Raw genomic sequence first — 13,220 nt, 5'->3', positions numbered from 1 at the left:
TTAAAAAAGGACTTTTATATCTGTGAAGCAAGTAAGTTGAACCTAACGAGTTAAAATGAGTTGTTCGTGAACTTATAACGAGTAGAGTTTGAGCTTAAAATAAATTTGTGTCGAACTCGAATCGACATTTGAGTTGGACCAATTATTAACGACTTGAGCCGAATTGAGAAATGTTCGAGTCGACTCCTCATTTCCATCCCTACCCACGTTTCACATCTCACTGTTCCTTATCTTTTTGAGTGCGTCATCCGGCAGTTTGGCTACACTCAGACCATTCTCAGACACCTTGTTGTCTCTGTTTCTCCTGCTTTGACACGTAGACGGATAGATGACATATTTGATGATTATGAGAGTCATCTGGTACTAGAGGAGACACGCAGTATCATAGCTGTGAACGACTGAAACTACGTTAAAGGGTATATCATATGGTTTTTTAGGGTGGCAAATACGTACATTGTGCATGCTGCTCCAAGAGATCCACCTAGACATGTTTATGAGGAGATACTAGAGAAGAAGCAGACACTGTTAGATCATGTTGAGGATATCTTTCCTAGATGTCGTCGCATTGTGGAGATTGCGCTGACAGGCATTGACAGAGGTATCTTCCCTGATGGGTCTGATGTGAGGCAGATTCTGGATGGCATCATGACGAAGGCACGAGGGACACTAATATATCGGGGACAGCGCAGGAGGACAGGGGGATTGATGGTCGAGGAGGCAGAGCTGACACAGGAGGCCGAAGGAATATAGTCAAACATACACAGTAGTGCATTAGTCTATAGTAATAGTACAATGGATTGTATTTTATTTTGACATCATGTTACTTTATCATTGTTCTCGATTTTTTAATATTGGTCTTTTATTTATATATAACATTTTTGGACCATCTAGACTTATGTACGTCATTTTTTGCATATCACTCGTATGGTTTAAATCTTCATCTTAGCAAACATAACAAAAAATAGCATAAAATATTTTGTTCTTATAAGTTACAAAGATGTATCTCTGAAATATTTTAAATTGTAAAATGACTTCTGAGTATGACTCATGGTATACGTTTTAAATTGTTAGAAAGATGCATCTCTAAGATATTTTAACGTTTAATCAAAATTTGATACATCCAGAAATGCATCTTTAAAAATTAAAGACATTTTAAAAATTTCACATGATGCATAAAAAAAACATAAGGTGGATTAAAAAATCCTCAAAGTAAAAATGAAATTTATATGGTGGACATTTTAGCCCGTTTGAATGAGTTTTAAAAATTATTTTATAAATCAATTTATAAATAAAAAATTTGAAAAAAAAACATATTTAATAATTTAACCTTTTTAAGAATTATTTTAAAGATGGAACAATATTACAAACTTGTATGTGTATTTGCCTTTTTTTTCCTCTTCTAGTGTATTTGCTTTTTTTTTCTCTTCTAAAAGTAAAAACCAAAATCTCTAAAATCTATTTTAATATTTTAATAAAAAATTTCAAATAAAAAATAATTTTCTAAAATTAGACTATCAAATAAAATTTAATAATTTTCAAATTTTAAAAACTAAACAAATTTACAAAACCAATTCAAACATGTCCAATTTATTTCCAATATTTCTACTCTATTCCCAGGCAGTTAAGATCTCACTTTCATATCAGATACACAACTGTCTAAACACAAATAGATACCTCACTAAGGCATACAAATTACAATGAAATTATTGGAATTCATTCAACACAAATTACAGTATAGAAAAACCAGAAACAAAACTCAGCAAGCCAAAATTACAGCCAAAAGTATATGCATAAATATATCATATAATACAAATAAAATCAAGCCTGTAAGCACGCACTATAAAAGTAAAAGAAATTTTCCTGTTAGAAAAGGAAACCTAACCCCAAAACAATCGATCCTGGCTTTAGCACAATATTCTTTTGAATCTTTTATATTCCTTCTGCAAAGGGCAACTGCATTATGAAGCTTCTGTCGAAATGGATCCCGGAAGGAGAGGACCCTTTGTAATTCTGTATGTGAAAGTATAAAATGTAATTAGTAGGCCAAAATGCACCAAATCATTGTTGTACGACCATGGGCCAAAAGGGAAAAAAATTATTTGTTTGATTTATTGATCTCTATTCATAATCTATCACAGTGCTTGCTGGTGCTTTTGTTTTCAAGATCATCTCTTCATATTCTTCTTCTGGGTTTGACAGAGCAATAATCGCCCCTCCAGCTCCTATTGAAGCTTCACCCTCATGTATAACAATTGTTCTTATGACAATATTTAGATCGAATGTCTGATTATATGAGAAAAATCCAATACAGCCTGAGTAGATGCCTCGAGAACAACTTTCAATAGAGTCGAGAAGTTCCATTGATCTCAACTTTGGTGCACCAGTCATCGAACCACCAGGAAATGCAGCTTTGACACAGTTCACTGCACTTACATCTGACCGCTTTTTCCCACGAATTGTACTAACCATTGTGTGAACAGTTGCATATGATTGTACATCCATCAGATATGGCACGTGAACAGATCCAGGATCACATACACGACCCAGGTCATTTCTTAGAAGATCAACAATCATCAAGTTTTCAGCCTGATCCTTTTCACTGAAATAGAAATACGAGGGAGTTCATAACAAATTCACCAAACTGAATCTCATTCAATTGCTTTGCATTCAAATAGGATTTCAACGAGCCTTGATTCTTACCAAATTATTGAACTATTAAATATACATGGAAACTTGATGTCACGACAAAAAACAGTAAGAAAAGCAATTCCATTATGTAAATTGAAGTTATAGAAACACTTGATAAGATAGTGATAGGTAGACTCAAAATTTTCCATAAATAAATGTCACCTGAGCTGTAATTTCAACTTGAGTTGCTTGTCTTCCTCTTCAGTAGCACCACGAGCTACAGTACCCTTGATGGGCTTAGCTTCTAGCATGTCATTCCTATCCAACTGCAAGAACCTCTCGGGAGAAGAACAGCAAATACACAAATCTTCCTTTGGAAAATTAAGCCAAGCAGCATAAGGTGCTGGATTCCTTTCTCTCAAACTAAGGTAAAGTCCAAGAGAATTTAATACCTCAATTGGTTTCCTTATCTGGGTTGTGAGGCACAACTCATAACTCTCTCCATCTTTAATGTAGTTTAGACACTTCTTAACATCTCTAATGTACTGCTCTCTAGATTGTTCAGCTGCAAAACCAGCCTTATGTGAGGAAAAAGTTGAAGGATGAGAATATTGTCTTTCTAAATCCATGCTCGTAGAGCCAGTTAATCTCAGAAGCTTCTCCTCGGTATCATCCAACCATTCTGTCATACTTGAACTTTCTTCATGTATAGCCAATAAATAAACATCATCATTTTTGTGATCAATAGCTACAAGATTATCAGCAAAGAAAAAACATGCATCTGGAGTTTTAGATTTGTAACGGTTAGATGTGGCCCCACATTCAACTTTGAGATCATACCTGCAACATAAAAAAAATCAATTATTTGTTAGTTCACTAAAGAGGTCTAATAAATAACAAATATGAAACCCGTGCACTGCACCGGGTTGTTTTTTTGTTATTTTATTAGCTTCCACAAAGTATGCTCTTGATTTCATTGCAGATGACACTCCAAGATATCCATCCATATGCTCTTTTTATCAATCACATTCACAAGTTTTCTTCCATGGTCTGGTCCTTACATTCCAAGGTACTTTGAGGGAGAGCAATGAATTTGCTGATTGGCTAGCACAGTTTGGTGAAGTTATTGATCAACCTTTGAAGATATGGCAGAAATGTCCTTGTCAGCCTATGTAAAACTTTCTGGCTGATGGTTTAGGCAGTGTTAAATTTAGAGTTTAGTTCCCTTTGTTGTTTTCTTGTTGATAAAAAAAATACATACACATTCAGCTTGATTCAATATAGGCATGTATTTGCTTGACTTTATCACCTACCCCATGTAACCAACATATCCGCCGTGAAAATCAAATGGTAGACCTTCGTATTCATTCTTATCATATTGATATGATTGAAGCTCCTGTGACATTATTAAAGCAAAAAACTCATGAGGGAGACAGTAATAAAAATAATTATTGTTTCATTATGCTTGTGCAAACATATTTACATCGTAATTGAGAATATCCAAATACATCACAACATATTTAAATATGCACCAAGAAAATACCTACATGCTGGTGATTCAAAACCCATAAATTTTGACTTCCCTTGCTCATGTCTTTGTCCAGTTTACCAATCCTATATCCAACACCCACCCCTTTCTTCTTTTAATTTCATATATGATAAAGGAGAAAAACATTCAAAGCAGTGCATGGCATTTATTGGTCTAAATCAAAAGGGACTGGGCTACAAGGATCGTTTTTTTTATCTTTCAGAATATTTGTTCACCTAGCAAATTTCTTGTTTAGGGTACAAAAAGAAATTTTGTTGGAGAAAAAAAAGGTGGTATAGCCATGTAAATGAAAATTCCACTTCTTTCAACCTAAAATAGTGTCAAAGACCAAAGCTATAAAATATGTGATATGTTATTTAGAAGTTCAATACTGACTTATATCTCTAGAACACCCCTTTGTGGAAGAGCATTATAGACTCGATCCATATACAAGCACTGGCTCCTTTTTATGTAATGTTAACTAAATGTGATTATGAAGAATGGGGGTAACAAGAACTGAAAACCTGATAGAGTCTAACATCATGTCATATCTCTAACAATATGGCATGTCCTAGGTGAGAAGTGTGATACGCAAGAATAAGGCATTAAATGGCCAACATAATTTCAGTATATACCTTGTTCAAAAAATCAAGAAAACCTCCTTCCAAGAATATTGTTTTGGCAGAACCTTCAGAATCTTCCAGTGACAAAAAGCCACAACCTTTTGAACACCCATCACTGGAGAAAAAATGATTATTATATACTATTATCAATGCCAAGGGTAAAGGTTAGACTGGTGAAGCTAAAATATTTTTTCCAGGTCAGTGCTTTGTAAAGAATCTAAAATATGAAAGAGTATTGAAGAGATATCGGAAATATTAAAAAACTAACAGTTAAAAGAATTCATTTCAAACCTCTGATCAGATAATCTGAACGATAACTGCTTCCAAAGTGATCCACCTTTTCCTCCCATGAATGAAAAGCGTGCTCTTCCCTATTGGGATGAGATGAATATTTAGATGATGAAAAATATACTATATAATGAAGTATATTACCAAATATAAGAAGAGATTCTATGTTGTCAAATTATTCTAGTTTAAAGATCCAAATGCAAAAATGTATATTTGTGGATTAAAGACAGAATCAGGGAACGGATTGGTGATGACTACGGTATTTTCAGCATCATATCTATAGAGTCAAAGATAAACTAAAATAAATTCATATAAATACCATATCTGTGGAGGAACTATCTAACCAAAAGGTGTTTTCAGCTTCATGTCCAAACAACTGACAGAATATGTTTTTTGCTCCACCAACTTGGCCAGCCAAGTGATCAAATTTCCTCCATTTTAACTTCAAACATTTATGGTTCATCTCAGTATTATTATGTACTAAATGTTTGTCTCCGTGATTTACTTTTCTTGGCTGATCCACAGTATTAATTTCAGCATTATTACTTCTGCAAAAGTCTCTGTAGAGTCTACTAGCACTTGAAACCTGCGTGTATGCTAAAGAAAGTTTACTGCTCAGGTAAATTACGCGGAACTACCATATTAAGCTGAAGGCTAATTGAAATTAATAATCAAATTAAGCAGCATGAACACAATAATAAAAATATCTCACTCTAGTTTAGAAAGTCTGGATATTTTGTAGAAGTAGATACAAACTAAGATTGGAAAAGACACAATGTAATATTTGTATTAGCCCATTTTCTCATTTAACAGAAGTCTAAAAATAGCAATCAAGTAAACATAAATAATTGGATAAGCACATACAAAAAAAAGAGTGAATTGCAATAAAAGATTTTTCGGGCAAGCGATGTGTGGGACGGGGTGGAGGCACAGCACAGTTATTCAGTTTACCATTAGAATTTGCACGCTTTTCCTTGTTGTGTAAAGACCTATATCTCAGCCAATAATCCTCTGTAATCTCTCTAAAATTCTTGAATATTTGATTTCCATGGCAGGTTGCAACACTCTCTGGATGAAACTGAAAGGTCAAATTTGTTGAGTTGAGCAAGGTTAATAAATAGAAACACGAAGCTAAAACTATAGACAGATCATTTCAGTACTTCACACCTGTACACCATAGTGTGGCCTTGTAGAATGCTTGACTCCCATAAGAACCCTTGCATTTCTAGTTTGTCCATAATCAATAAGGTTTGAACTACCATTTCCTGCTTCAGGTAAAAATGAATCAAAGAAAATGCTTTGATCAGTCTGAACTTCATGACCATTGTACTTGTCAGAAACCTTGGATCCAATAGACGGAAGTGTGCTAGTAGAAGTCCATGCTATTGGAATGAGCACTTCAGGAAGTGATTCAGAATCTATCACCAGTGAATGATATCGAACCACCTGAAATGTGACAAACAGTAATTATGATTAGTGGTGGTTGAAGATAGATTTTAATTAACAGTTGACAAAAGAAGAATAAACTTGGCTGGCAAAATATAAACAAATATCATAGTAGTTTGCATCTGTGCATAGTACATGTTTTCAATGAATAACGGCCCTGCTGAATCTGGCATCATACTTATTTTTTTGGATTTTGTCAACTAGTCATTTTTGTTGAAAACTTGAAATACATACTCTTAGAATTTGGGTTGGGCCTAACTCATCCCTACAAAACCGGCTGTAAAGTGAGGGGATTGCCCCCACTTATGAACACAACACATGACATATCTCTAAATGTGGGACTAAATCCACCCCTTCAAAGCTAACACAATGAAGGTGTTAGGGGCTGCAATGAGGCAAGCCAAAGTGCCGCAATTAAGACGACTAGGGGCGGACCGCAATTAAGGCGGAAAGTCCAACACCCCCCTCACGCTTGGGCCTTAATGAGCCCAAAGCGTGGACGATGCCGGAAGCCCAACAATGGATCTAGGATAGGCTCTGATACCATCTCAGAATTTGGGTTGGGCGTAACTCATCCCAACAAAACCGGCTTGTAAGGTGAGGATTGCTCCCACTTATAAACATAACGCAGGTCATATCTCTAAGCAATGTGGGACTAAATCCACCCCTTCAAAGCTAACACAATGAAGGTGTTAGGGGTTGCAATGAGGCAAGCCAAAGTGCCGCAATTAAGACGACTAGGGGCGGACCGCAATTAAGGCGGAAAGTCCAACACATACTATATTACAGAAGAGTTTGTTCGGATAAGTTTTAGAATTCCTAGAAATGGCACTCTCTTCTGATTAAAATTGAATTGACCAAACACATTACTTTCCTCGGAATTTCAACAAACAACTTGAGAGTATACCAAGAAAACCAAAATAATTTTGTTGGCACTTCATGAATTCAACACCATGCGTTGCATCCCTTCCTCACTCACCCAGCCACCAAACATCTCCCTTTCCCCTGGAAAAATTAAGAAACGCGAGTAGAAGAACCCCACCAACTAGAAGAAAGATGTCTTCCTTCTCTTCTATCATCATGAATAGTTGAATATGAAAACAAAAATAATGTATTAGGAGAGAAGAATAATGCAGGCCAAGAAGACGAGGGATTCTCCTAAAACAAAGGACACAAGGGAAAAAAAGACAAATGAAGATGAAAACATCAGCTGAAAGAGCACTATAATCATTCTGCATATTTGGTAAAGAAACCCCCCTTAAAGATTCCACAAGAATAAAAGCAAAAGATGTTTCGCTTTAATCATATGTGCCCCTTGTTTACAAAATGAACACAACACCACAAAGCACTTAATTGTGCTCAATTTCTAATGTGGCAATTACGACAAGATATCTTCCTTAGTTGGGGGAAGAATCTGAGAAAATCAGATTTTTATGAGGAACATATCATCATATCTTTTCCACTCCTAAACCAATAAGAAAACAAAAAATTTCCATGTCAAAGAGAAACCAGAATTAACCAAGATTCCCAAACAACTTAGTCCATAATTTCTGAGGAACATCAACACTTCAGAAAAATTAAGATCAAAATTTAGAGTTTCCTAGCATCTGATTGCCTTATGTGTCTCAAATATGAATATGACAAGCTAAATATTGAATTCTTAAGATTCAAACTCAAACTCTCTCAAAATGTTTGACTGAATAAAATTCACATTCTTTCAAATATATTTGGCAACTCACCTTGAAACCAGAATTTCTACCAGAAGGTATGCCGTGAAAAAGCTGGCATCCATTGTGCTCAACTTCACTGCACAGAACAAAGAAACAGTTAAAACTAAAAATAGAGGGGATAAACAGATATGAGAACTTTTAAATGACAAATGTTTTAGATATATTCATTCTCCTGAATGTGGCAATTACATTATGTTTTTTGAAATGTTCAAGCATACCTCAGACGTCCATGAACTGGTTCAGACGCATGGACAACTTGAGCTCCATGCACATGACCCAATGCCTATCAAATCACAGAAAGAGGGAGATTAAGCTAAGGAAAAAATAAAATGTACACAACGCAAGCAATAGTTACGAAAGACAGAAGTATGACATCTGAGATTATGAATTCAAAAAATGAATCACAATAGGATTTAGTTTAATACAATGATTAACAGAAAACTGTGTTGTTAAAAAGGGGTTTATGAATAAGTTCATAATCACTATGAGGTATTTGCATCAAGATTTTCCTCCAAAGGGAATTTTCTTGGAAATTTTACAGCAATTCCATATTACTCTTCAGAAATAACTTTAAGCAAAATATGGAAACCCCAAATATGTTTTATATAAATGAGTTTTATGTTTTTAACATTCCAAATATGTTTACATTGGGCTTCAATCAGAGTAAACATTTTTCACAAAAATTGGAAATAAGAATTTACAAAGTTCAAGTTCAAAACTGTTCACTAAACAAGATAGAGGATTAACATATTGTGACAAACCCTAATAAGATCCTATCATAATATGAGTGCATATTGGTCTAGGGCGCATTCAAGCAAATAGTTTAATCAAACGTTTATTCCATAAACTATTCTCGACAGATTATGGACAACGGTGAAAATAACTTATGAATATGTCACACAAGATATTCTTATAACTAAGTACATCAAAAAACTAAAATAAGAGTTTATGTCAAGAGATTAGCCAAAATAAGCTATACCAAACAACCCTAATATAGAAGGTAAAACAAAAAGTAGACAGATAAAACTCCTGTTAATTTAACATGACCCAAATTCAAGAAATATAGTGCACTCTATTGAAACTTGTTCATACTATAGAAGTTGTAAAATTTAAAGGTTTACGTAATCTTCTAGAAAAGTACAAAGTGTGATACCTTGAAGGTTTACTCAGACAGGGAGTGGTTAAATTAGATTAAAAAAAAGATTGTAATTTTGAATAAAGAAGAGGGAAATACCTGATGTCCTAGGCAAACACCCAGAACAGGAATATCCCTGCATTCAAGCAATATTTGAAGACAGATGCCTGAAGCATATAAAATCATTTAAAGAAGAAAGGAGGTCAAAATGAAGAATCTTCCACATATCATTAAACAACAACCAAATAACATTAAAATAAATCATAGATATGAAATTCGTCAAAATATATTCATGTGGTTTGAGAGTGTTTCACTTACACACATGGTTAGACCCCCTTGGAGTGTGATAGAGATGAGAATTTTGAGGAGTGTGAGTTGACACTTGACTTATAAGAATAAAAATTAGGCACCATTGCATTTAAGGGAAAGTTAGAGTAGCACTTTAAGATAAGAAAATGACAAAAACTAGCCTAAGATGTTTTGCTCATGCTAGAAGAAGACTAGTCAAGGCTCTAGTGAGAAAAGTGAATCAGGATATAGATAGTCAAATAAAAAGGGGATAGATTAAATATAGTTCATGAGAAATCATAAAAAAGACAACCCAACTCTAAATGAATCTGTTCAAAAAAAAATTGGAGAGCCTGGAGGGTTTATTGATTCGTGTAAACTAGTCCCATCTAGTGCAAAGCCTTGGTTATTGATTTAAGATTGAGTATTTCAACAACTTAAGTTCTTCTCCCCTAAAATTTCACATATATGGATAACTAAATATGGTGTTGAAGATCAAATTTGATCATAAGAATTAACAGAGGTGGCCAGTAGACTCTGACGATAGTTTTTTTATCGGCAAGGTTACCCTTTAACCTATTTCTTGAGCCACACACTGCCACCACACATACCAGGGCACCAGAGCAAGCATTTCACAATTGTAAGTGAAACATCATAATTCACAATGGCTGCAGGCGTAGATTACTAATGAATGTGACTTGATAGCCACTCAAAGAAACATTTACAGACAGTTGAATTAATTAACTTCAATGAAACTATCAGACCACAAGGACATTTCATGATTCTCACCTATATCTTCTGGGCATGCTGGAGAACCAGGTCCAGGTGATATTACGATGTTATCAAAGGCATTTTCTTCGTACAGGTAATGGCAAAGTTCTTCCCACGTCCAATCATCATTTTGAATCACCACAGGAGGGACTGGCAAAATGAAAACCAAAACCAGCTGTTAAAAACAACATGAAACTATTACATCAGCTTGTTAAACTATCCACGAATGAGATGCACTAACTCTAAAGGTCTAATATCATGTATATTGATAAAAAATAAAATTAGACATGATATGTCAATAATCAAGTATGTCTTATAGTGCAATTGTTCTGATGTTATATAAGCTTCTTTTTTTTCAATTGATTTATAACGGCTCATTGCAAATTGCAATATTAATACAATTTAAACCATCATATAAAACAAACTCTCACAAATAAGTATTATGCTGAGTTTTCAATATTTTTTCTTTATTTCATGCAACTTGATGACAGATTTGACATTTTGTACTAGATTCACTTTTTAAGTAAGCTATTTTAAACACAATAAACAAATCCAAAACACTTACTACAACTCAACACTTTCCAATTGTTTACCACCCACATCCACATTCATGAGAGACAGAAGAAGAAGAAAAAAAAGATAGTAAGTTGAACTTACCACCATTAATAATAGATAGCTCCTGGTATATATTGTAAGTGTAACTGTCATAGTTATCAATCAACAAAGTCCTCACAAAATCCGGCTTCTGTAGAGAAACTTGTAACTTTTTCTTCCTTTCATATGATTCCTCTAAATGGCCATGCATCAATTGACAACACACCCTCGTGTTTCTTCCATTACGATTACATACATCTTTATTAACGAAAGAAGAAACCCTTACCGAGGATCTGGACAAAATAAAATTCACATTTCTATACTGTTTGGTTTCACTTGTAGGACATGCGAACGCAGAAGACAACAAACGCATTGACATGTTCATTTTGACGCTGGAAAAATATCCAAAAGCTGCAGATAAATAAGCATACACTTATTAGCCTAAACTCTATACCATCAACGCTATTCAAAAATTGATTGCAAAGCATAAATTCTCCGAAAGAGTATGACAAGTGCTTATGACACTAAATAAGCTGAAATAATTCAATAAAAGCTGGTTGTATATACGAATCAATTTAATAAAATAAGCAATAACTAAATTCAAACGTGGAAATTCAAATTTACGATAAAAACAGAGACGTGGATTCAAAAAACTTACATGCTATAATTTTTTTGTGTGTGTGTGTGAGGAAGAAGAATTGCAGATTCAAGAGGTTGTTATGGTGAGATAGGAAGAGAGATTCATGAGAAATCAAATCACGTGGAGGGAGAGATTTGAAAAAGAAAACATGAAAAGGAAGAAAGAGTTGAGAAGGTGATGTAGATCAGAGAGACGCGTGAGGATGAAGGAGTGGGCAGAAAGGGAAAAGGGGGGTGGTGATAGGTGGAGTTTGTTGCGGTGTGGTCAGGCGGTGTAGCTTTGAAGCATGTGGTGGGGAAGGGGAGTGGCGGCTATCTAAGAAATTGGATCGCCGGGATAAGAGTTATATTTTTTCTGTTTAAAAGTTATTTTTCTTCTTTTTAAAAAGAAATGTAATTGTTGAATATTAGGCATGTTTTTAGTTTAGTTTTAAGAAGAAGAAAATTAGACTAATCATTTCATTTGAACCAACTCGAACTAATTTGATAGTTCAGTAGACTTCAATGTTGAATTAATTATTTCGTGATCATTCAAAATTTAAATATTAATTTTAAATTTGCATTAATTTCACCTTCTGAACCTCGATTTTCACACCTCAATAGTCACATGTCTGAACTCCTTAAGAATCTCGTCTTTCACGATATGGATGATGTTAGATCCATTACTTCTAGTGACTTTCATATATCGTGCTAATAGTGATGTATCAGCATCTCTTTAATTTGAAGACATATTTCAGACGTCGGTTGCTAGTGAAAGTGTTATATGTGAGATTCGTCAAGAATAAGAAGGTCCATAACTCTGATTGTTTTATTTTGTCAGTTTATAATCGATCAAAGCAAGCGCAGATTGATGGCTAGTGTGTGCAACGATGTTTGCAGTTTGTTGTGCAACTGTTCTCCTGGGATTTTTAGCTGTGAAAGTCAATGAATTGATGGTCATAGCTACGTTGATATTGTTAAGTGTCTAAAGCTTAAACCAAAAGCTTCAACATATTGATTGTATCGGTTGGTTGGTTTGATTGACATGTAAGTGAATTAGAAGTCAAGAATGGTTTAGAGGATTCTCATGAATATATCCACAAGATTAGGATCATTCTCTTTCATATATGTTTAGAATCTCAGCCTTCGACACGACGTCGAAGTTGACACTTTTAAGTGTTAAGGACTTAGAATATTTTCAAGCCCAAAGAGCGTGATGTGGAGATATCTCAGTCTTCGATAAGGTCGGCTAAAGCTTTCAGAAGCGATCATCAACAGAGTTATCACTACGTTTCATTTTCAGCAGTTTCACTTTGAACATGTGGAAGCAAGTTAGAGCAAAGCAACCTCGCGTAGTAGGACACATGTCGAACATGTAGCCAACAACTGTTGTCAACGGTTATTTTAGAATTAATATATAATGCAGGCTTATGCATCGTAGTTGATATTGCAAATTCTCATTCATTCCCTATAGAATTCGAGTACCCAAATCATCAAGCGAAATAATTTGTGAGAAATGTGAGTATGCATCCACTCTTTAAATTTTCTGCAAGTCTTTTATATTTCAAGCA

General features: G+C 34.6%; 1 protein-coding gene across 2 annotated transcripts; it reads right to left on the bottom strand.

The window, feature by feature from the left end:
• Positions 1–1,558: 1,558 nt before the first annotated feature.
• On the bottom strand, positions 1,559–12,045 carry LOC127091279 (aminodeoxychorismate synthase, chloroplastic). 2 transcript variants are annotated; one of them, XM_051029871.1, is made up of 14 exons: positions 11,690–12,045; positions 11,095–11,442; positions 10,456–10,587; positions 9,478–9,545; positions 8,462–8,526; positions 8,253–8,319; positions 6,235–6,513; positions 6,019–6,145; positions 5,387–5,664; positions 5,071–5,150; positions 4,792–4,894; positions 3,942–4,024; positions 2,851–3,468; positions 1,559–2,599 (listed from the first exon to the last, which is right to left on the bottom strand). In XM_051029871.1, exons 2-14 carry the CDS (start codon positions 11,414–11,416, stop codon positions 2,119–2,121), a joined length of 2,703 nt encoding a protein of 900 aa, XP_050885828.1. In that variant the 5' UTR covers positions 11,417–11,442; positions 11,690–12,045; the 3' UTR covers positions 1,559–2,118. The 2 variants fall into 2 exon arrangements, with proteins under 2 accessions (XP_050885828.1, XP_050885829.1); XM_051029872.1 differs by lacking the exon at positions 11,690–12,045 and having other exon boundaries at positions 10,456–10,612; positions 11,095–11,235.
• Between the last annotated feature and the right edge of the window lie 1,175 nt (positions 12,046–13,220).

This window comes from Lathyrus oleraceus, chromosome 6 (genome assembly GCF_024323335.1).
Source record: "Lathyrus oleraceus cultivar Zhongwan6 chromosome 6, CAAS_Psat_ZW6_1.0, whole genome shotgun sequence".
NCBI classification, from domain to species: Eukaryota; Viridiplantae; Streptophyta; class Magnoliopsida; order Fabales; family Fabaceae; genus Lathyrus; species Lathyrus oleraceus.
The sequence above is the reverse complement of the archived record's forward strand: the minus strand, read 5'-3'. Positions and strand labels throughout refer to the sequence as shown.

Excerpts from the sequence above, each read along its gene's own strand:
- LOC127091279 (XM_051029871.1), bottom strand. The coding sequence starts at position 11,416 with ATGAACATGTCAATGCGTTTGTTGTCTTCTGCGTTCGCATGTCCTACA. Across the intron at positions 9,546-10,455 it reads AGCATGCCCAGAAGATATAG|GCATCTGTCTTCAAATATTG; the intron begins GTGAGAATCATG and ends TATATGCTTCAG. Across the intron at positions 5,665-6,018 it reads AAAGCGTGCAAATTCTAATG|CATACACGCAGGTTTCAAGT; the intron begins GTAAACTGAATA and ends AACTTTCTTTAG.